Here is a 25797-nt window from a genome sequence, read left to right as displayed (position 1 = left end):
CTCACCCACACTTCTTTGCCACAGAGATCCAACTCATTTGGGCAATTCAAGAGATACACATTGCCTTGAGGGGAGATGTAACAAAAAACAGCAAGAAAAAAAGTCAATCCCTTGTTTTTGAAACTTATAGAGAATAATCTGGAAAGAAAAGTCTTGGGTTTGTAGTTTTACAAACTTTGTGAGTTTCATAAATTTTAGCTGGAAGACATATGGAAATGTGTGTGCATGTTTTGGATTTCACAATGAGGAGGATTGGGGGTTGGGGAGCAGGGCATGCAATGTGACTCTCACATGATGAAGAATTATTCTGTCCCTAAAGCCTACAGCATCCAGTTAAGAAATGCTTCTTTAAAGTCTTGCAGGTTTCAGGGCATTATGCTGTCACCATAAATATTAGATTTTGTCAGAATAGTTGCAGCTCCTGGCTACCTTACCTCCAAATTACATAAAAATCTCATAGGATGGCTGGATGGAGAAGAGTCAGAAGGAAGAGATCTTCGATACCAGTGTGCTCCTGAGAAAAGAGCCTGAGGCCTGTTCCCAAGCTGAGTCATAGGAGTCTTTGGACATGATTAATTTCCCCTCCCCCATATCCAGATAAGTTGTGGAATCTAAGAGCAGAAACCTGTGTCTCAGTCCAGGACAGTGCCCAGTTGCTGGGTGGGAAGGCCCATAAGAGAGGAGAAGATAGCATAGGAGCAGTAGAATTGAATATGGCTGCATGGAGTGTCCAGATAGAGGGGCTAGAGGAGCCTCACAGAGGGAGTCTCTATAGCCCTGGGTTTGGGGGCAACAGCTGGATGCTTTCTGGTGCAGTGACAATAGTGAAGATGCTGCACCACTACCAGAAGACCTGGGGAGAGCTCGGATGCAAGGATTGCTTGGTATGGATAGAGAGGTCTAAGCTGCAGGTGCTTCAACCCTGTTCTGACGGCATTATATGAGGCCCTGTTGGCAGGCTTGCTTGTTCGCTTTCCCATCTCTCCCCCACTCCCTCCCTCCCTTCTTCCTTCCTTCCTTCGCTCCTCTCCCTCCCTCCTTGTTTGCTTTCCCTCCCTCCCTCCCTCCCTCCTTCCTTCCTTCCTTTTTGTATCATCCAGGCTGTCGTGCAATGACGCAATCATAGCTCATGGCAGCCTCGAACTACTGGGCTCAAGCAATCCTCCTGCCTCAGTATCCTGTGTAGCTGGGGCTACAGGTGCATGCCACTATGCTCTACTTAAAAAAAAAAAAATTATGCTGCCCAGGCTGGACTCTCTGAATGATTGAGGTTACATTTAGCACTCATGTTGAAATAGAGTGTCAAAATAAAATTCAGACTTTTTTCAGAAAAAAAGTTGTCTCTTTGGGAGAAAGAGCTTTGGGGAAGGAGAAATTCAGGTTGCTACAGTACAGACCATCTTTCCTGTTTTGATGGAGGAAGAGTTTTGGTGAGGAGAAGGAGCAAGAACTGTCCCTCTCTTCAAGTTTTCAAAGAGGGAAGGGAGTTCTGCTCCACTGCCTAGGAATGAATAATCCTGGGTAGCAGGGTGAACTACCACTTGCCAAGCCTGATCTAGTTACTACTGCTTCTGAAGGTCCAATCTATCAGCAATAGAAACTAACAGTGAAAGACCAGTTTGCTACCTAATGACAAATTGACTACATTGGTCCTCTGCTATCCTGGAAAGATTAATGGATTAGTCTCAAAGGAATAAACAATCTGGGTATGTACTTGCCTTTCCTTCCAAAAACTTCAGCCAGCATCACTATCATTATGAAATGCCTGATCCACAGACTTGGAACTACATAACATCTGACTGGAGACCCATTTCCCAGTGAAGTAGAGGTAGGATTCACTACTCATATCTCACTTTGCACCACCCAGAAGAAATCACCCTGACAGAGTGACAGAATGACCTGCTGAAAACTCAGCTGAGAGGAAATACTCTGCAAGATGAGGTATTGTACTCCAGGGTGCAGTATATATTGAATCAGAGAGCTCTGTATAGCACCATTTCACCAAAATGGAGAATACATGGGTCTGGGAACCAAGGGTGAAGGAAGGGTGGCTCCATTTGTCATCATTCTGATCTCCCTGGGGAACTCTGTGTGTCCTATTCCCACAACTCAGGGCTCTGAAGTCTTACCAACAGATATGATAAGAATCCCATGGAACTACAAGCTACAACTACCACGGGAGTGCTTTGAATTCCTTGTATCCGGGCTCCAGCAGGCAAGAAGAGTCACCCTCTTGGCAGGGGTAACTGATGCTGATCATCAGAGGGAGGTAAATATTCTGTTCCACAGTGGGGTAAATGTGCAAAGGAAGGATATGTGTTGAACCTGGGTGATCCACTTGTGCACACCCACACTGGCAACGTCTTTGCCCAGTTTTGACAGTGAATAAACAAGGGCCTGAGAAGGGTATGGTCATCAGAGACTCAAATCCCTCAGAAATGAGGCTTTGAGTAATGCTACCAGGTAAGTCCCTGAGACCAGCAGAGGTAACAGCTGAGGGCAAGGGCATTTTAAATGGATAGTGGAGAAGAGTGAGTATCACTTACAGCACTGAGATCAAACGCAGCAGCAGGGGCTGTAGTCCGTCTCCGTAAACTCCCTCTTGTAAATTTCCCCTCAGAAAGAAAGACCCAGTGGAATCCTGGAATTGCTATTCCCTCAACCTGTATAGAGAAGTGGATCTGGACTCTGGCAGCCAAGCAGGTGGACCACTCTGATCTCCCTTCAAGAAAACACTTGCTATTAAGCTGCAAAAAGTGCCATTAACACAGCCTGCAGCTGCAGCAACTTTGGGATCTACACAGTGTAGGAGCTGGAGCCATGCTCCTCTAGGCAGTCCCCAGTCAACTGCTAAGCATGGTAGGGGTACAAGAGTCTGGCCATTTCTGCCTCAAACAGGACCTTCTGTAAGAGGCAGTCTCTGCCCTAGAGCTCCATGTTGATTTGGCTTAATCTTACCTGCACTGTGGTTTGAGTCTTCCTCCCTGTCCATTCCAAGGAAGGCCTTTGTATGTCAGATCAGCACATAGTCTGAAGGCTTTTCCTTCCCAGTCTTCCTTTCTTTCCCTTTATCTTTCACAGGAATTCCTCTTCCATAAACATCTTTCACTCACTCCTAACTCTGTTTTAGTGTCTTTCCCAAATGACCCAAACTGGCACAAATCATAAAAGAGCGTGAGGTCCAGGACACAAGTGACCAGTCTACCCACTCTCTACCACTACAGGACAAAGCCCTGTTGATTACTCTTTCTCAATGCATGATAAATCTGTTTTTATATTCCATGTTCATTACCTGGTTTGAAACTTTACCTCAATTTGTCTTTATAATCATTTAAGTAATATTTTAAATAATTATAAAAATAATATACTAAAGAATCCAAACACTACAGGACTAAAATTATCCTTTTATACTTCACTACTAATTCTCAGAGCTAACTATTAATAACATTAATTGTATATCCTTCCAGATTGACATACATGTCCACAGACAAATTAGATTATAGTAAACATTGTTATACAACTTTCTGGGTATTTTTAACTTAAAACTCTTTTAGCTGAGCATTCCCAGTCCAAAATTCCAAAATTTAAAATATTCCAAAATCTAAAACATTTTGAATGCTGACATGATGCCACAAGTCGAAAATTCCACACCTTACCTCATGTGATAGGTTTCAGTCAAAACACAGGTGCACAATACACAGTTTATCCAATGTACTGCCTCAAAAAAGGCCCTCCTAGGCCCATCCAGCTGCCATATATATTTTCTGTGCATGCCCAGATTCCCCCATGCAAGGCTGCCCATAAAAAGTAATAAAATGGCACGTGTGCAGACCAGGCATACCATCAGCAGGCTCTCCACGATGCCCCACATGGGGCCAAGACCTATGTGCATTACTACCTGTGTTTTCCTGCTTATTCTCTGCTCTGTGGTGTAAATAAATTTTTCAAAATGTCAAAAGGCCTGCAGATACCCCTAAGAGTAACATGATAAGAAAAAGAGGAAGTATTTATGTTTACCTGTAGCACAGAAAGTCAACTTGTTGGAAAAACTGAACAGCAGTGTAAGTGTGAAACTTCTTACAGAAGAGCACGGTGTTGGAATGACCACTGTATAGGACCTGAAGAAACAGAAGAATAAACTATTGAAGTTTTATGCTGAAAGTGATAAGCAGAAGTTAACGAAAAATAGAAAAACACTGCAAAAGGCTATATATTAAGATCTGGATTGTGTATTAAAACATACATAGCAGTGACCATATGACACTTAATGGCATGTTGATCATGAAACAAGCAAAGATCTACCATGATGAACTGAAAATTGAAGGAAACTGAATATTCAACACACTGGTTGCAGATATGTAAAAAAAGACACAGTGTTATGTTTTTAAAGATTTGTAGTGATAATGCATCTGGTGATCATAAAGCAGCAAAGAAATTCATTGATGAGTTTGGCAAGGTCATCACTGATTAAAATCTGATACCAGAACAAGTCTATAATGCTGATTAAACATCACTGTTTAGGTACTATTGCCCCAGAAAGATACTGACTACAGCTGATGAGAGCTCCTACAAGAATTAAGGATTCCAAGGGTAGAATAACTGCGCTGGGACATCTACTGCAGCAGGCACACCTAAGTGTAAACTTGCTTTGACAGGCAAGTTTGCGTACTTGCTGTTTTCACAAGTTCATTTCTTACTAGTCCATTATTATGCTAACAAAAAGACATAGATCACCAGGGACATCTTTCCCAACTGGCTTCACAAACATTTTGTACTGGTAGCTGGCGCTCACTACAAGGAACCTGGACTGGAGGAAGATTGCAAGACTTTGTTATTCCTTGACAATTGTTCTGTTTGTTGGCCAGCTGAAATTCTCATCAATCCTGTTATGGCAGGTACCTTTCCCCAAATGTGACTTCATTAATTCAACCATGTGACTAGGGTAGCTTAGACCAATTAAGAGTAAATATAAAAACTCTTTCTTGAATAGCAGGCTAGCTAGCAGCAAGGAACAGAGGTGTGGGTGTGGGTCTTCAAAAGGAGTTTAGCATAATGTATGCCATATATGCTGTTGCAATGCTTGAAACAGAGTAACTAAAGACACAATTGGGCATGCCTGGAACAACCTCTGGCCTATGATTATATTCAGTGATAATGATAAATAAGGTGTTGACTTTGAAGGAATCCACTTGTCCACTTTGAAGGAGTCTACTCTGAAAGAGAAAAGTTATGTCTGACTGCCTTACATATGCAAAAAAATATTCCTTCAGAGTCCATCAGTATGCTGAAAGAAGTGGATATCAAAGAAGTTTTTAACATAGCTAATGAGGCTCCAGTTGTTCATTCATTGACTGACGGTGAAATAGGCAAAATAGTTCTGAATCAAGGTGATTATAGGAATAGTGGCTACTACGATGACGTTCACACCACAGAAAATGTACCTACAGACAATGTGGTGAAATGTCCAATGGGCTCACTGAAGGACTAGAGCAGTGTGCATTAATAACAGAACAAGAAATCATGCCCATTTATAAAATCAAAGGGAAACTTCTAAGACCAAAACTGTTATAATAAGACAAATGACTCTGTTGGAAATTTTTAAAAGCCGTCCAGCACAATGCCTACTCATCGCTTGAGGACCCACTTCCTGGTCTCTCAAGGGCTTCTAATGTTTCTTCTCACCTAAAAAAAAAAAAATACAGTGTACAGTGTACAATCTTTTAATCAAAACACAACATCATAGGTGGGGACTGAAAGCCTGCTGTTTGTTAGTTGTTGCTGTAGTTTAATAGCTGATACAGTATCCTGGTGATGCTACTGAATGGCTTAGTTACCCTGAACACTATTTTTTTCACTGTATTAATGGTATGTTATATTTTTACTGTTAAGCACTGATGTGTGAATAAGTGTAAGAAAAAGATTGCTTACTGGTGGCATATAGATTCAGAGTCAGGAATGAAGGTTATACCAAACAACCAGATTGTCCACATGGATGGCTAAGATTAGTGACACCTTTTCTTTTTGATGGTTCAATGTACACAATGTACACAAACTGTTTCATGCACAAGGTTATTAAGAATTTTGTATACAATTCCTTTCAGGCTGTGTGTATAAGGTACATATGAAACATAAATGAATTTTGTGTTTAGACTTGGGTCTTATCCCCAAGATATTTCATTATATATATGCAAATATTCCAAAATTTGAAAAAATCCCAATCTAAAACACTTCTAGTCCCAAGCATTTCAGACAAGGGATACTCATCCTGTGTTTTGGGAATATGAACAACTTTTCATATCAATATGTGTAACTTCATCTTACTCCTTTAACAGCTGTTATCATAGTTAACAAGTCATACCATCAAATAATATTTATCTTCAAGATTTGGCTTTTGCTAACAAGGCTGCAGTCAATCTTGTATTCATTTTTCTGGGAACTGAAACTTCAAATGCCTGTCCATTTTTAAATTAAAATGTTTACTTTTTCACACTTTTTTTTTTTTTGCATTTGTTACAATATTGTTGCTTTATTCTTCTTTCCAACTTTTATTTTTAGGTTCAAGGAGGACATGTGCAGGTTTGTTACATGGGAGAGCTGTGTCATAAGGGTTTGATATAGAGATGATTTTGTCACCCAGGTTATCAGCATAATACTCAATAGGTAATTTTTCAATCCTCCCCTCCCCCAATTTTTAAGAGTTCCTTAAATGCTAAAGAAATTAGCTCATTTTCTTCTATGTGTGTTACATTTTTTTTTCTCTACTTTGTTCATTATATTTTGACATTTGCTAGTGGTGTTTTCTGTATAAAAGTTTGAAATTTGTGTATAGTAAAATTTTTTCAACATTTTCTGTTACAGATTTTAGGTTTGAAGTCTTGTCTAGAAACGCCTTCTCCATGCCAATATTATGAAAAACAAATCATGTATGTATATTTCTAGTGTGTTTATATTTCTCATTTTTGAGTATTTAAATCTTTTATTTTCTGGAGTTTATTTCAGCATAAACAATGTGGGTTTTTTTCCTGGACAACTGCAAGTAATTCTAATGCTATGTATTAATGGATACATCTTTCCCCACTCATCTGAAATATTACCACCTAAATTTCCATATTTCTATTACTACATTATTTAATCACTACATTTCTCAGTCCCTTAATATAGAACCTGTGTTAGTAGACCATATATGAACAAACAAATGAGAGGAACAACAGAATAAAAATACTTATCTAAGAGTAAGTCAGTAGGAAAGTTGTTCAAGATCCTAGTTACTTTTACAGAGTGCCATGTCTAAAGTTCAATAAGTTGGTCTGCATCTCCAGCAGGTGCCAGGCAAACAAGTGAAAGGGCAAGGATCTAGGACAATCTGGGGTTTTGTTGTCTTCTTCATATAAAATCTTTCCCATTAGAGTTCCTGGATTTTTATGAGAACATGGTAGTTTTTAATGAGCGCATAACTGAAGGAAGGCTTTGCACTTCAAAGCCTGTTGCTGTTACACCCGCTGCATTAGTAAAGTAAGTTCGGGGATCAGTTGGAACGATACTGCTAAGTGTCTTATGGCATCCCTCTGCAGCAAGACAGCCTTTCTGAAGGTGATTGCAGACAGACATGGTCCTGCATCTTTGAAGTATACTCAATGCAGAATCAATTTAGGAACTCACAGATACTAGTTTTCAGCTTGTGTTTATTCACATCGCAGAGAAGGGTTTAATTAATGTAATACATATTGGTCAATTCTTTGCTTTTAAACTCTACCTTTTGCCTATCAGCAGATCAATATGTATTTTAATCTCTTCTGTTTTAGAACTGATTTTAAGACTCAGAGCAAAGAGATCCAGATTTCACAATCATTAATTGCTATTATCAGCCCCTTTGATTTCCTAAGCATCAGCAGTTTCTTAAGATTCTGCTTTCATTCCTTTACTAAGTTATCCCTTCTTGTTCATCACTTGGTTCTGTTGTGCCTTTCAACCAAGTACAGAGTTTACAACTAGCCAATAATGGGAAGGAAAAGAATGGCCTGCACATTCTCCATTGATTAACCAGTCTATCTGACTTCATCAACAGCTGCACACAAAACTCAAGTGGTCTGACCACTTCTTGATGGATACTATCAAGTACTTTTTCTAAAGCTCCCGATGGGTCTGTCAAAGGGACTCATATTCATTTTTTCTCTTTTTAAATAAGTACTGCATCATCTCTGCCTCTCATGGGAAGATCAGAAGTAAATAAATAAATACTGAATTATCATCTTTGAGTGTTTAGTTATTCTATGTATTACAGTATTAACTTGTTCCTTCCTAAATTGTCAGTATTTTCTAGTATATCAAAAGTGGGAGAATCAGAAGAATCTGCCATTCCTTTGCTGCCTAATTTGGGCAAGTCACTTAATCTCTTTAGGTCTCATTTTCCTTGTTTGTAAGATAATGTAACAATAGGGCATTTTTAGAAATTATGAGAGAATCTGAATAATGGATTTTGCACAAAGCCTTGCTACCAGGACAAATGAGGAACTCAAAGCCCAAATGAAGGACTGTCCCTGTTACTAGTGTTGACACTGCTGCTGACTTACAGGTTAGACTAAAAGGCATAACTGATTGGAAGGGAATAATCTGACAAAAGGATCAGCGTGCTCATACCTACAAGTGTATCTCTTACTTAAAACTTAGGAAGAAAAGAAATTTGTATGATTGGTCAAAAAAACAACCTTTTCATTTGGTGTACTGCATTATTATTTCAAGTAAGATTATTTCCATTTGCCACATAATTATGGAGCCTCCCTTCCTGTATGCCTCTTTGTATCCACAATGAAATGTTCCTCTGCTATCTTTATGGAGTTTATTTTCTTCTAAATATAAAATTACAAAAGTTCATTGTAAAAAATTTAGAAATTTATAAAATTATAGATAAAAATTTTTCATTATTCCACCACTGGCAAATGTGTTTAATGCCTTTTCTCCCATATATGTACCAATACATATATATTTATATTATGTATAAATACAGAAATACATCAAAATTTTCATATAAAAATACTTTGACTCACCAATAGACTTGATTCTGAAATGTAGATCCATTTGTGCAAAAGTCCATAGTGACTTTAAACTTAGCACAATATTTGTTTTTGTTGAGAAGAACTGACCCCTTTCTGCTCTGCTGTGAGGCTTAGTTTCTATCTATGAAAATCTGTGGGTGGAAAATTTATACAGCAAATTTTTTATCCTATCTTTTTCATCAAATATCAAATCATGAGAACTTTGAATGTCAATAAATATTCTATAAAACAATGATTCTCAATATTGCATGATAGTCCATTAAATGAATATAAGATTTACTGGACAATTTATTTACTAATGTATTTAAAATAACTCCATGATGCATATCACACAGAGAAATCTTACCCTAACTCTCTAGTTATTTCCTCAGGAAAGATTCCTAAAAGTTGTATCAAAGGTAATACACATATTTAATAATTATGGCATATATACGTGTATACGTACATATATACAGATATTTGTGTACACACACAAACACACACACACACACGCGGTCAAATGCTTTCCAGAAAGATTGTGCATAATTACAAACCTAACCACATAGCTAACCACAGCGGCACTATTACTGGCACAAAGTTAGTATCATCTTTTAAGTCCTCTCTAATTGGGCATGAAGCTATATCCATCCACTGTGGTATGCTTTCTGAGACTTGGAAGTCTGTGCTTTCTCATTGACCACAACAGGCCTTAGGGCTCCAAATTATCTGTCAGACTTCACATTTGGTCCAGGGCCCATGGCTTCAGTGGCTTTGCCTTCTTTTTTATCTTGTTGCCCACCTGGGTTCTAATTTCAAAGAAATACTCACCAGTTTTGCTTGATGTGAAACTATACTGTAGTCTATTCTGCTACAGAGGACTATAGATGTCCCTAGTCTCTACTCTGCAGAGGAGTGGTAAAAGCTATTTCTGCTGCCTCATCGGTTCTGGGTGGGAAGATTTTTTTTTAGCAGAATTTCTGGTTTATCTACTTAAATTTCCTCTTTATCTAGCAGTTGAAGGTAAAGTTGATACAGTAGTGCTGATTTCCAAATGCCAACACACACACACACACACACACACACACACACACACAAACTTTAGCTCTTACCTCCCTACCTTGGGATGAACAAACACAAATAAAATCATTATTATAGATTTAGTCTCATTGCAGGCTATCACATCCATCCCATTGAGCAGATTATTATAACTCCTTACACAATTATCTAGCAGCAGTGAAAGATTTCTCAAACAGTATGAAACACAACTGTTTATTCAGGAACAATTGCCTGTGAGACTTTGGGAGCAGAACTGAGGATCCCTTAAAAAGGTGCTAAGAACCTGCTAGCCACTTTCCCAGATATTCTACATATGCTTCAGAGATTCTCTCTCTCTCTCTCTCTCTCTCTCTCTCTCTCTCACACACACACACACACACACCCCAAAACTGATCACAAAATCCACAATATAAACTGTACAAAATATGGGAGATATTGCCATATCTGAAAACATTAAGAAGAGAGTCTGAGAAATAAGTTAAAATAGTTTTTGTTTTTTTGTTTTAAAGAAAGCTATTGCTAGAAAATTAAAGATACCGGAAAAAAGAGAAATGAAGACCACTCCCATGTACTTGTCAACTATTGTGTTTCAAGTTCTCTGTGGCTGAATTTCATCAAGGGATAGAGAACTGGGGGAAAAGAGTTAGCAGGAAGGTATAACCTTGAAAAATGTTCAGTATTTAAGAGGAAAGAAGAAGGAGAGTCTGAAAAGATCTGGAAAATAACCTATCAAAAAAGTAGGAGGATAACCAGGATCATGTAGTTGTAAAAAAACTAGAATAGGAGCTTCAAGAAGCAAAAGCAAGTCCTTAGTTAAGTGCTGCACAAGAAATCCAGGGTAAGAACTAACATATTTAGGTGGGATTTATTTGTAGGAAGCAACCTTCAAGAGAGAACGGATGTTAATGTTCGAGTGACTTTTCTGGAGATGCCCATTATTTCAATCTCGCCCCTACACCACCTTCTTATAGAATCTACCCATGTTCCCCTCCGTCTCTTCCCATTGTGTCTGCTAAATGGGTAGCATCCCTTTCTGTCTGGACACAGAAGAGTGCAGGGAAATAAACGGTGATGACTCTTTTAGGTTCTTAAACGGAAAAATTAAGTGAGTCAGAGCCATGGTGCCCATGCCTGGGTCATGTGGAAATTAGGCTGAGAGCACCAGTCAGTAGAAGAAAGAGAAGGAAGCAGAGGGACAGAAAGGCCGAGAGATGAGAGAGCAGACAACCCCAGTAACAGAGGAGAGGGAGGCTGCATTACGAGAAACCCCTTGCTTCCTCTAAAGGCTGGGCTGCACTCCTGCCGTTGGGTACCATGAATTATCCCTCTTTCCTTCCAGTAATTTTGAATGGGATTAGGTGCCTCATCATCAAATTACCCCATCCAAGACAGTAACTTTGGTGTGCCATTTGGCTGTGTGCTAAATACTCTATTACATCACAGTTACAAGAGCTCAGCAAAGAAGGTATCATTATCTCCCTTTTCCCTGAGAGGAATCTGAGGGTCACAAGGTTAAATAACTTGCCTAAGGACACACAGCTTGTGAGTTAATAAGGTTCTAAATTCTCATACCACTACTCTGGGCCATAAACACTAAACAAGCTCAATTACTGCTAATTGAACTTCTGAGAAGTTCTCAGAAATGCATAAAGGCTATGTCTGTGCGATATTATCTTTCTCTATATTAATTACAAATATAACACCTTAATTTGTAACACTCATACATCAGCTTTCAGTATGCTCCTTGCAGAAGTGTGTCAGAAAGAGCCAGAATCTTCTCAAAAGAAGTTTGCATTCTCCCAGTTCACAGAATAAACTACAACTACGATATGAACTTTATCACAGGTTCTTAGAGACTCTAACAGAAGTATAAGGCTTTTCAGTTATTAAAAGAATGAAAGCTTTTTACTGTTCATGAAAAAGACAAACTCCTCCCTTTCAAATTATTCTACTTTATAGTACAATTCCTTCTGGCTTGGAGGAGAACTTCAGACACTTTTTCAAATAACCTCAACCATTTAATCTGTACCTTTAGGAAGTCATGCTGAGAGCATATGGAAAAGAGACAGACAGAGCCAGAAAAAGGTGGGGGTGGAAAGGGAAGGGAAAGGGTTATGGAAAAGAAAAGGTAAGACATTGTTTCTGAAGTAGTAAGAATCTCCCAGTTTTTCTGGCCTACTTTAAAATGGGCTGGGTATTTCTATCCGCAAAAGAACATCTAACATTGTTTAGGTAGTTACAAGTTAAAAACCTTCTACATGTCTACACCAGACAGATCTTTCCACTTGTCATCCCCATCATACATAAATCAGCACTGCTTATATTAATTAGACACTTTCACTGGAAGTTAAGATGCTCAGTCAGCTCAGACTAACAAAATACCACCACAGACTGGGTTGCTTAAGCAATGAACATTTATTTCAGGAGGCTGGGAAGTCCAAAATCAAAGTGCCAGCTGATTTGATTCCTGATGAGAGCTCTCTTCCTAGCTTTTAGAAAGTCACCTTCTCACTGTGTCCTTTTGTGGTGCAGAAAGAGTGAGGGTTTTCTTTTTCTTCCTTCCCTTGCGTATAAAGCCATTAAACCCATCAAGAGGACCCTCATGACCTCATCTAATCTGAAGAACCTCTCAAAAAGCCTATCTCAAAATATTATCACATTGGAGGTTAAGGTTTTGATATGGTTTGGCTGTGTCCCCAGCCGAATCTCATCTTGAATTCCCATGTGTTGAGGGAGGTAACTGAATCATGGGAGCAGGTCTTTCCTGTGCTATTCTCATGATAGCAAGTCTCACAAGATTTGATGGTTATTATAAGGGTGTTTTCCTGCATATTCTCTCTCTCTTTGCCTGCTGCCACCAATGTAAGACATGACTTGCTCCTCCTTGCCTTCTGCTATGATTGTGAGGCTTCCTTAGCCACGTGGAATTGTAAGTCCATTAAACCTCTTTCTTTTGTAAATTGTCCAGTCTTGGGTATGTCTTTATCAGCAGTGTGAAAATGAACTAATACAGGTTTCAACAGACAAATGGGGGTGGGGGACACAATTCAGTCTATAACAGATGCTTTGAAATAGTTATTTAAAAAAAAAAAACTGTATGAGCAACATCCAAGAATCTCAATCATGACATTATAACAGAATACATGTCCGGGTATTATAGAATGGTAAACCTTAGACAAATGCCAAGGACCTTCTTCTATAGAGCTTGAAAAGATTGAAGAAAAGATCTCTACAGATCGTTTGGGGCCATGAAAGATGGCTTTGAAGAAATCAATTAAAATAGGTCTCCACTGAGAGAGAACCCAGATTGTAAAGCCTGGGCCTGGGGGGAGCAGAGAGGCCTTGCATGATAGCTATTGTCTCAGAAATAGAACTTGGATGCTGAGAGTACTGAGAGGAAGGGGAGCTGCTGACCCCCTTCTCTGAGCCATTTGCTGGGGAGATCACTCTGGAGATAGGGGGAATTTAAGAAGTCTAACTTGAGTCCAACTTAAGAACTGGTTCTAGGATCATTGAAATTTTACAAATAACATGTATTTTCTGAAGTACAGCTGTTGTTGGAATTTGGGGACAGACTATTCCTGTTTCTGAAAAAACACTTCAATAAACCTTTTAGTTCTACAAAGGTAAAGCCAAGATCCTAACTTGAAATAGAAGATTTCCAGAAAACATTAACTGCTTTGTATAATTATATCTGAAAGTCTTTTTTTTTTTTAAATGTATGCAGTTTTTGTCAGGAGACTGTGGCTAGGAAGCAGGTTGGGAGGAAAGCTGAGACTTTTTTTTCCACATTTACAGTGTGGACTGAGTGCCTGGACTCTGCGTGAAAGAGATGCACTATGGGGCATGCTCACTGTGGCGAGGGAAGCTGGCCTCCAGAACACGGCAGCAGACCAAGTAGAGCCACTCTAAAAACATGAGGAGTGTTTCTATTTCCAGTCTTAATATTTTTACTTTCTATAATACAATTCCCTTCAGTTATTCTCAAATCTTTATTAAGTTTTGCCAAATACTACAGGCTTGTTTAGGTAAAGAGACTAAATACTCAAAAACTGTTAAAATTGTAAATTTTTTGTTATGTATATTTTACCATTTTAAAAAGATTTTTTTTAATAATCAAAAAAATTTCCCACAAAGAAAAGCTCAGACCCAGATGAATTCACTAATACATTCTAAGTATGTTTAAAAAAATTAACATTAACCTTTCCCAAACTCTTTCAAAAAACAGAAGAGAAGGGATAATTTCCCAATTCTTTCTATGAGCCTAGTATTAGCCTAACACTAGATAAAGATATCACAAGAAAACTTCAAACCAATACTCCTTATTTTCAGAGATGCAAAATCTACAACAAGTTCTAGAAAACTGAATCCAGAAACATGAAAAAAAAAAAAAAAAAAAGATTATGTACCACACCATGACCAAGTGAGATTTATCACAGGAAGGCAAGATTGGTCTAATGTGTGAAAATCAATTAAAGTAAGACATCTGTTAATAGAATAAAGGACAAAAACCGCAAGATCATCTCAATAGATAAAGAAAAAATATTTGATAAATGAAAACATCCTTCTGTGTTAAAAACAGCCAACAAAACTAAAAATTGAAGGGAACATTTTCAACCTGATAAAGGGCATCTATGAAAACCCAATTGCTAAGGTCCTACTTCCTGGTACAAGACTTAATGCTTTCCCCCTAAGATCAGTAACATGACAAGTATGTTCACTCTTGCTACTACTATTCAATGTCATACTGAAGACTACAGCCGAGACAATTTGGCAAGAAGAATAAATAAAAGGCATTTTGATTGGAAAAGGAGAAGCAAAACTACGTCTATTTGCAGATGATACCACTTTGTATATAGAAAAATACTAAGAAATTCACACAACAAAACTATTTGAATTTTAAAAACTGGAAATAAATCAAAAGTCAATTAATTGGTAAATGAATAAACAAAATGTGGTCTATTCATATAGTGGAATATTTTTCCACTTAAAAAAAATGACGTAGATATATAGTACAGTATAAACAAACCTGGAAAACATCAGTCTCAATGAAGGAAACCAGATAGAAATAGCTAGACATATTGTTCTATTTATATGACATATACAAAAATAGGCAAATCTATAGAGATAGAAAGTAGATTATGGTCACCAGGAGAGAGAAGATTGGGTAATGGAAAGTGATTGCCAATGGGTACAGAGTTCTCTTTGGGGTAATACAAATGTTCCAGAATTAGATGGTGATAACTATACATCTTTGTGAAATATGTGAAAAACTGTGGATTGTATACTTTAAAAGGATACATTGTATGTTATGTGAATTATATCTTTTTAAGAATATATATGTATGTGCTCTAACCTAGGTGTTTGAATTCTTACCTGAATTGTTGTGAAACAGATACATCTAGTCAAAAGGTGATTGCCAATTTCAAAAGCTATTTAGATATAAAGTGATCCAGGATTTCTACTCTGACTAACTTCATGTTCAGGAAAATCAATGTTGGACTTCCTCAAAATTGTCTCTTAAGAACAGGGATTCTGCCTCCCCACAGATTAAAGGAAGCAAAAAGCCCAAGTAGGACGCTGAAGCTGATGATGACCTCCATGTGCCAGGACTGTTCTGTGTAGCTCCACCTGTTGTGCACCAGTCACATACATTATGATGTAGTTTGTGCCCTCTTGGACCCATGACACTTCAGTGAGAACACCACTACCATTTGTTATCACAAAACATTTTGGCCGGGCGCGGTGGCTCAAGCCTGTAATCCCAGCACTTTGGGAGGCCGAGGCGGGTGGATCACAAGGTCAAGAGATCGAGACCATCCTGGTCAACATGGTGAAACCCCGTCTCTACTAAAAATGCAAAAAAATTAGCTGGGCATGGTGGCGCGTGCCTGTAATCCCAGCTACTCAGGAGGCTGAGGCAGGAGAATTGCCTGAACCTGGGAGGCGGAGGTTGCTGTGAGCCGAGATCGCACCATTGCACTCCAGCCTGGGTAACGAGCGAAACTCCATCTCAAAAAAAAAAAAAAAAAAATTTTATGACTGTGAATGAGAAGTCTGCTTCATAGGAATCTTTCTAATTAGTCTTCAGAGTACATATTTAGAATACTCCTCCTCAGCCCAGAGGAAAACTGAAGTGGTGCTTCTGTAACCATAGAAGCATTTACAATGAGTTCAATAGTCAGTTGTATATCAAAGTCACCAGAATGAACTGATGTCTTTAAACCTCAGGTCTTAAACAATTTGCAGGGACTGTCTATGTTCCAAAGCTTTCCATGTGCACTTTTACTGCCTAAGCCTCCTACTTTTAAACCGGAAGTAAACATTGAAAAAGAAAATATATTTTGCTTACTGTTTGAAGGAAAAGGTCAAAAATGAGATGTCCTATCATATAGCCTATAATTATTTACTTTACGGTTCTTTTTACTAGGCATCCAATACAATTCCATTCATCCTAGATCACATTTAAGATTTTCCTCTTATATAGATACCCAAAACACAGAAGGGATCTACTGAAGACAGCTTACCTTATAGTCTTGTCATGGTGAATATTTATGAATATCTGATAGCTCTTAACCTGTCAGATGAGTCTTCTTCAGATCTAAATAAGCCTTCCTATTTTACGTAGTTTCCTATAGCAGCACACAACATTTCTGGAGTTGCTTCACTGGGAGGACTCTGTCAACAATCAGCATTTCACTGGCATTAACATGCAATAAAAGACAATGAACCATGACTCAATTAAATCACACAAAAAAAACTGTCTTCAGATAATATAACCCAATAGTTTTCAAAGCTTTAGATGTTGTGGGGCTTCTGCTGCCTGACTAACATTAAGGTCAGAGCTTTGAAAACATATGCCTAAGCATCTACCACACCTACACATAAGATGATTTAGAGGAAGGAGCAAAGTTCTGTTTTGATTTATTTCCTTCCCATACTGTATCCGGAGATTTTACAACTTATAGCATGTGATATTAATTAGGTATCACTACTGCAAAGAATAAGACCACATTTTCCCATTGCTATGTCCATGGAAATGTAATTTGCCCAGAAGATATAGTTAGGGAGACCTATAGATTCCGATTTGTTTAAAACAATTAAAAAAGATTATGCAGGAGGGGTGGATGTCCTGTTAGTTCATACTGTAGGTGCCTGCGTATTTTCAGAAAAAATACGCAGGCACCTACAGGATGAACTAACAGGACATCTGATATATGGATATGTCAATCAACACATTCCACAGTCAGAAAGAGTCTTGTAATAAAATTGTTAAGGTTAAGAAAAAAAGATGGAGCTCTTCTAATATGTAAATTTACACATTTATGTCTCACTTAACCAGGAGGACTGAAGGAATGGAGGGGTTCCTTACAGAATCAGAGGCTTTCTTTTTCTTTTCTTTTCTTGACTGTACTTGAAATATTTAACACTCTAGGTTTAAATCTTCAATATTTTAGGTTTGATCTCATTCAACACTTAGTCATTTCAATTAAAATTGCTCTCCTTTCTCTCATTAAACTAAACCATCAGGAAAAACTATATGATTTCGCCAAAGTAAAGACAAAATGGATTCAAATATTATATTGTAAAAATGTTAGAAGATTTCCTTGTTGGGGAAAATTATTAAAATTCTCTCGCTTCAATTATAACAAAAGGCAGGAAGAAATGGCCAGGGACATGTTGAACTCATGGGTAAATAGTAAAAGAAAATGCTCTGGCACATTTAATATATAATTCATAAATTCCATATCATTATTTTAAGCTGTGATTAATATAAATTCATTCAAGATTCAATTTTTTTGTAAGGTAGCTATTATATATGCCAACCAAAATGGAATCCAATAAAAACAATCATTTAAAATAGATCTTTAAGATAAATTTAAAACATTTAAGGCATCTATTTTAAAACTGTAGGCATTAAAATATATATTAAAATCACAGGTTAATTGAAGAATGAACAAAAATGATGGCAATAGAGTGTGACTCTATTCTAGCCCTATATAATCACTTGTTTATTATATTCAGAAGCCATGAATATAAAATGGAAACTGAAAAGAATTTGAAAATTCAAGTTATGAAGGCAACTGATGAGGATAATTTAAAAGAAGGAACACTTTCTCTGTTTGCTAATATTAAAAGATTAATGTATTAATCTTTTTGAAAAAATTACTAAAAGTTTACTTGTGTATTAGTTTCCTTTGATGGCTGTGATATATTGCCACAAATGACCACAAACTTGTGGCTTAACCAACAATACAAATGTATTATCTTACAATCCTGGAGGCTCTAAGGAGAACCCATTTCTTTGCCTCTTTCTGCTTCTAGCACCCACCCTGAATGCCTTAGGTCTGAATCCTTCCTCCGTCTCTAGAGCACATCACTTCAACTTCGGCTTCCATCATCATAATCACCTTTTCCTCTCCATAGTCAAATCAACCCCTGCACCTCCCTCTCTTACAAAGATACCTCCTGCTGAATTTAGGGAACACCTGGCTAATCCAGGATAATCTCCCCATCTCAAGATCCTTAACTTAATCACACCTGCAAAATCCCTTTGCTATAGAAGGTAACCTTCACAGGTTCTGGTGATCAGTACATGGGCATCCTGTAGGGCCATTGTTCAGCCTTCTACACTAGTCCAGAAAATATGTTTTTAAATCTTCAACCTAAGAGTTACATAAGTGAATGCTTTATTGATCAGCTTTACTTGGCATATGTCATTATATTCCAATGGGAAGTAATAGCATGGTCAGGCTGGCTCACCAACAGTACCTCTCAACAGAGAGTCTGCTTCTCAGAGTATCTGTGTAGTCTTCTGGGCCAAGCTAGAGACACTGGGCAACACAGTAAGGGTGGTGTTTCCTTTGAAAGATAGACACAAACTTCACAGTTACTATTTACATGAATAATACTAGTATGTACGTATTTTGTTTAGTCTAATCAATTCATAAGAAATCTAGATTTCAAACCAAAACATACTTTTCAAAATTATTCCTAACTGTTCAGGACAATTTTTAAATTTTTTTCTCTTAAAAAAACGTGTTAATTTTTTCTGAAAGGCAGGATTGGTAGTGTATCAAAATAATACAGACTTTGGAACTGCAGCTCTAGGCTTACTAATTCCTAGGTTTTGTGTGATCTTTGGTAGTCAGATGCTTAACATTTTTGATCCTCAGTTATTCGTGTCTAAAACGGTGATGCAAATATCTATGCTACAGGTTTATTGTAAGATCATTAGTTTTGCTATGATAACTGGCATAAAACAGTTGCTAAATAAATATTAATTATCTTCCACCTTTTATATTAGAAAACTTGTCTATAAAAAGTTCACAGTGAGGGCACAGTGGTATGTATCTATAGTCCCTGGTACTCAGGAGGCTGAGGTGGGAAGATCACTTGAGCCCAGAAGTTCAACACTGGCCTGGGCAACATTGTGAGATCCCGTCTCTTGAAAAAATAGTGCACAGTGAAATAGGATCAACTTTCTATAATTCAGTATGGTCTACAGAATGAATTCAGGCACCTGGTAAATAAAGTAACATAAAAATAGTAATAATTTCATTAAACATTCGATAATAGTATATATCACAAATGTGAAATAGGAAATAGAGTTACTAAGTTTAGTAAGAGTCAGATATTTGTTAAAGTGATCATTCTACTATTTAAAAGGTTATTTGCTTATTTCATTAAATTATCACTGACCTGGTAATTTTGGCAATCCTAAACCTCTTTGTTTTTGTATTATGTCATTTCAAAATATGTGTATTAAAAATGTTGGCAACCCCCTCAATAAAGAAGTGGGACTTAGGTATCAGAACAATAACTTTAAGAATTAATAGGATAGATGATACAGGTATTTTTCTAGATCACAGAAGGTTGGTAAGAAAATCCACATTCTGAAGTGTAAAGTAAAACTTCCTTTCTCCTACAGAAATATTTGAAGTCATTCTCCTGAGATATGTCTACTCTATACATCATTCTTAAAAAGATAAAGAAGCTGATAGAGCAACTGTCCTTTCCAACACAACAGAGATCTCAAATATGCAGCAATTGGTCACTAAGGTGCTTAGAAGCAGTCTAGAGTTTCTCAGATCTCCATAGGATATGTCATTAAATCTTCTCCCCCTGCTGGGTCTCACTTCTGGGAAAAAAGCATATGGTATAAATATTACTATGTTTGGTAGTGAATACTAATGATCACTCAGGAGGTTCCTCCAGTTTCTATGGCCTTTAGCATCTAGTTGCTTATAAATGTGACATGCTTTGATTTGATTTAATAATCTTTTTGAATTTATGGTTCACAGAATTCACTGTACAAAATGGATACCCATATATATGGAGACACATATACATTTATTTTTGGAGTTATCCCATTAACAGATTATAAAATTAAGGCAAGAAGACCAAGGTCTTTCCAAGGCACATTTTAAAAGGTACTTGTTCCTCTAAAATCATTAGGATCTGAAAACAGATTCAATACAAGTATACACACAAACACTTAGACATAGAGGTTACATATAGTAACAATGTTTTTCTATAGTGAGAATTGTAAGCTCAATGATCTCACATGAACTAAAAAACTATCAATTTCTATATGAACAATATCCTAATTATTGTGTGGAAAAGCAGAAAAGGGTGTTCTGAAATGTGCAGAAATTAAATGATCTGTACCAAAACAATAAATAGCGTGTTTGTTATAATACATTTGTAAGTGAATTTCATACAGGTCATGTTACACAGGTCATATTAAAAATAATTCCAAGGAAAGAGTTAAGAGAAATTTGGTTAAAGATATAATTTCACTCAACATGAAAGCTTTCTAAAGTTTTACATAAAGCTAATTATAGTAGTTCAGTATTATAAGAACAGGATGTGTTACACAGTGTGACAGCAATACTGCTGTGTTCCCTCAGATGGCATAAATCACTTCGCTAATTTGGCTACTAACAAATAGTATAAAATCTTATTTACCATGGCCAATGAAAAAATTCTCAGCGGCTGGATATATTTGAATCAAATGTCACTGTAAAGATAAGACAAAAAAGCTTCCATAATATATTCTGTTCAATTCTAATGTATCCATAATGAGACTCCATAATGAAAAATAATATTAAAAATATTCTGTATCAAAACTCTTTGTCAAAAGCTATAGTTCACATCAGAAGTTAATAGCACTAGAGAGTTAAACGATTAATACAAAAACAAATTTTTACTACAAATATTCTTTTGTTCTTCACTTACCATGATGCAAACTGCAAGGATTTAACCTTTAAGGGTTAAAGAGTTTAATCAATGTCAATGTCTGATCTTCTGAAGGCGATAAAGAACAGTCTGTCTAGCGATACCCAACAGAACATCACTTTGTCAAGCCACAAAGCACCCAAAAGCTTGTCAAGTAAGTTACCAGAAACCTCTTTGTGGTTAGAACTCAGCTCCTTCCTGCTTGACCTATTATTTGATATTTGACCACTTGGTTGCAAGACACTTGCTCTTTCTAGCTGAAATGTCACTGGGGCATCTTGTCAGCTCGCCGACATCTCGGCCTGACATACAATTTTACTTTTGTGTGCTACAAGGCAGAAAATGCAGGGCAATGGCCTTGTTTTAAATTCTGTCAGCATCAAAGATGGGCGTCACTCTTGGGTCCTACCAACAACAAAAACAAAAAAGGAGTCTATTTTGAAGGTCAAAACAGCCATTACCTGAAAGTTTTTCAGCTTACAGTAAATATATTACCTGCTATCCTGGTGTGGGAACTGTCCTTATGAAGTGCCTAAACATACCACAGAAATCCTTCAGCACAATTGCTCTACTTTCTTATCAAATGCAGACTTGCTAAAAGAATGAGTTTTCAATGCCTGCAGGGACCAGATTCAGCAGTTAACTTAACTTGTTCAAATGGGCAAGTGGTATCATGTAGCTTTACAAGGAGCAACCTGACCTTCTCACATTGACCAGGAGTGACATTATTGTGCAGGAGGAGAAGCAGTCACATCATTTCTGTTTTGCACAACCTGCTTAAAGTTTGCAACTAAATGCTTGTCTTCAGTTGAGCTGACAAGAGAGAAGAGGGGGCTCAGTGAACCATGGCCGGGCTGCCATGAAATGACAGGAATCATTGGCATACATTTCAAATAGCTCTCTCAATCCTATTAAAGCATTGCAGTCCTGCTTTAAAATAGACAAGTATGAAACAACTTTGATAGATAGAGACTAAAATGGCTTATTGATTTTTTTTAAGTCTGAGGGAAATTACCCAAAATGTGTCATTCCTTAACATTTAAAAATATGTTACATAAAAATGAGCAACTGTGATAATAAATAAAACTTGGAGAGAAAAAAGTTGGCTATTTTCTTATTCAAGGAGACAGAGCTACCAGAATACATCAAGATATAGCACAAATTTTTTAAATCTACTGTCACTTCTGCTGAAACAAAAGTCAACTGATAAGAAAATCCCCATTCAAAACCATTTTAATTGTACTGTTAACTCTTCCTTCATTTTTTAATTTCATGAAGTCATAATCCAATCTGAGGTGGTCTTTTGGCATTAGCAGACATAGTCACTGGAGAGGAGTGAGATGATGTCAGAGCATGGGGCACAGTATTTATAAATGTCTCCTTTAAGAAAGTGTAAGTTGTATCAAGCTCAGCTTTCAATGGTAAGAAATCCCCAACACCAGTTGTGTCAGCAGGAAGAGCAGCTCTTGAAGGAATGGAGAGATTTGAATGGTCTCGTGATCCTATCTGTGACATACAAAAGAAAAAAGTAATAAACACAGAGTTGAAAACTCTCAAACAGAACCTAAAACCATAAAGAGGCAAGTAGACTAATAATCACTATAATATAAAATGAGATCGCAATTACTATTTCAATAATCTGTATGACAATATATAAAAGGTAAATTATTTTCCAAGTGTGATTGAATCCCTTATTTGCTCTTTTATGAACTTTTCTATACAACAGGAGTTTGCCTAAATACTAATATATTGTATAAAGTTATTGTATCAAAGAGTCAATACAATAAGAGATTTTTACCTTGACTTCAGTCCACTGGCAATTTATAGAAACTGATGCTAGCAAATTTCATTATGCTATATAATAAGTGCCATATAATATGAAAGATTAGATTGCTTAGAAACTATGAGTATTTATGTTTTTAAAATCTATCTGTTTTACTTATTTAACAAAAGTAGCACAAAGAAAAATAAGCCAATCCCAGTGACCTCTAGAAAACGGCACACTGAGTGAGACACAAAATTCTAGTGAGAACTTTTCACCTTTACTTTCAATAATAATGCCACCACCCTGGGTTTTTTTCAACTTTATTATTTTAGGTTTTGGGGCATACTTGCAGATTTGTTACATAGTAATTCCCCAGGTAAGTCACTGAGGTATGGTGCACTAATGATCCCCTCAGCCAGGTAGTGAGCACAGTATGCGAGTGGTGGTTCTTTGACCCTCTCCCACTCTCCTTGCTCTAGGAGTACCTGGTGCTCAGTGTCTACTGTTTCCATCTTTATGTCCACAACACCACCCTATTTTGACAAAGACTATTGTAAGTATTTAGAAATCACATGTCAAAATAAGGAAATGAAAACAATTTGTCATATATTTGAGAACACTGATGGTATCCAGAAACTGTTGGGAATTAAACTTAAAAATGCCACATAATCATGAAATACTGGACAACAGAGTTAACATTTTGGTAAAGCTACATATTTAAGCCTTAAGTGACATTGGTATCTAGTAGTTAATATTTAATGTGAAGAAAGCCTTAGCAGTAAAGCAGGTGTGTATTATTTTAAGACATTTGAAGATGGTAGGAAAATAGTGATCAATTGTTTGATATAATTTTCCAGATTTCCAGGAAATAAATGTTGCTGAAATAACCAAGTCTGGCTATAAGTATACACACTAAAATTATACTTTATATTGCAGGGTTGTTTTCTTAAAAAAAAAAAACTTTTTAGTAGATCCTCTTACAGTTTTGATAACAAAATAATTTAAACTATAAGGTCCACTTTATTATGTCATGTTATACAAAACTGTTTCTACATGTAAAAACAAGAGACAAGCTATCACTGGCTTTAGGAAAGTATTAGAAATTCAACTGTTGTATGTGTTACCATTTTTGTGGATTTTTAAAAAACTACAACTGGAAAAAAAATCAATATCTGCATCTAACACCTAGTTCAGCAATTTTCTTTGATCTTTGTTCTTTTGATTTCTTGATACTCTACTGCAGGCCTATAGCTGACGGAAATCATCTCTTTTTACACTGGAAGTTAGAAAACACCTAAAATGGTCACTTGAAATAGTGCTATGAAGGACAAGGTTCCCCAATGGAAAGAAAAGAATTTCCAAAATCATGTGTTGACCCTGATTAGTAGTATTAATGAGGTTTTGCCTGCAAACCCTTAATGCTGGGCCTGATCATGTCAGTTCAGAACCTGAACAGAGGCATCTCATCACATCAGAGGCTAGAGGTGTAGATGCCTGCCTTTTTTCTGCTGCTAGAATCATTTTTTTCTTATTTTTCCCCCAGCGATGTGTCTGAATTAACAGGGTCATTACTGGATTGACTTTGCAGCTATAAACATTACAGTGCTGTCTACTAACTTCTCATTCTGCCAGACCTGGGGGTTAGGGGAATGCTGGAAGAGCAGGAAATGGTGGTGCCTGATTTTCTTCTTAATAAACCTAGTTATAGCCATAGTACTCTTTATTATAACAGAATATTGTCAGGAAATGCTTCAAAAGTTTGTTTTGATACATCTTTATACTTCAAGTTCTGGTCTAAGAAAACTATGTAGGGAAAATAGAGGGGTGTGCAGAATCAGTCCAAGGAAGGTCAGCTATCCACTGGGGATATTTTCATCTTGATGTGTTAGAGAAAGGTAGCTATGCCAAATTGACCAACCATTCCCGTTTTGTCAATATTAGTGATATGCATAATTCACTCAAACCTGTATGCTGTGCTTAAAGTTTTCCTTTTTGTTCTTGTGAATCCATTAAGCTAACACATTACAAAGTTAGGCAGGCAGTCCTTTAGGGAGAGTCTCTACTAACTGCTCATTTCTCTTTAATATTCTACAGATCTTAGTACCCTACAAAGGAGGCCCCTGTTTTGCCTTTTTTCATCCTACTTTTTCTAATATGTCTACTTTCCACTATGTTGTCTGAAAGCACCCTTTCATCTAATATAACATTTTTGACTAAATAACCTTGATTAGGGTGTTATTTCCCTAGTATTTCATATTGGTCTCACTTTTCGCACACTATCTTCTGACCTTGTGTCCTAAACATGGAAAATAACCTAAAATCTCCAGATATTTAAAAAAAAAAAAAAGGAGAGAGAGATATTTCCTTAAAGTCTAGTACCCCCTCAAAAGATAGCCTCTAGAAAGTAAACAGACAGATACATCTGTATGAAGGAAAACAAATGACTGCTTTTGCTGCTGGGATCATCTGCTGTACTGCTAGAAAAAAAGCTTTTTTTCATGAAATGAGGTAAAGTCTGATTTTAAGTCACTTAATAGCTTAAAAAGAAGCCAGTAACAATTCTGGTGAAATTTTGATTTGAGAATGTTAATGTTAAAATAAAAAGTAAATATGGACTAGTTTTCTTTTTCACAAATATCCAGAATAATATCCAGAAATACATAACACTGTTGTACTATTTTAATGTAACACAGAGAGTAAAAG

General features: G+C 36.9%; 1 protein-coding gene across 14 annotated transcripts in view; it reads right to left on the bottom strand.

Annotated features, from left to right (window-relative positions):
* CCDC171 (coiled-coil domain containing 171) overlaps window positions 1-25797 on the bottom strand; it is a 545371-nt gene that overhangs the window by 193492 nt on the left and 326082 nt on the right. For 6 of the 14 annotated variants that reach the window (XM_074394865.1, XM_074394861.1, XM_074394874.1 and 3 more), the window contains 5 exons: window positions 21060-22835; window positions 18861-18950; window positions 16616-16766; window positions 9045-9184; window positions 4029-4118 (listed from right to left, as the gene is read on the bottom strand). In XM_074394865.1, the coding sequence (XP_074250966.1) occupies window positions 22608-22835 (228 nt within the window). In that variant the 3' untranslated portion in view covers window positions 4029-4118; window positions 9045-9184; window positions 16616-16766; window positions 18861-18950; window positions 21060-22607. The other 8 variants (XM_074394866.1, XM_074394867.1, XM_074394864.1 and 5 more) reach the window with 6 other exon arrangements.

Source organism: Saimiri boliviensis, chromosome 2 (assembly GCF_048565385.1).
Source record: "Saimiri boliviensis isolate mSaiBol1 chromosome 2, mSaiBol1.pri, whole genome shotgun sequence".
Classification (NCBI taxonomy): Eukaryota; Metazoa; Chordata; class Mammalia; order Primates; family Cebidae; genus Saimiri; species Saimiri boliviensis.
Note: the sequence above shows the minus strand (reverse complement) of the source record. Positions and strands in the feature narration are given on the sequence as shown.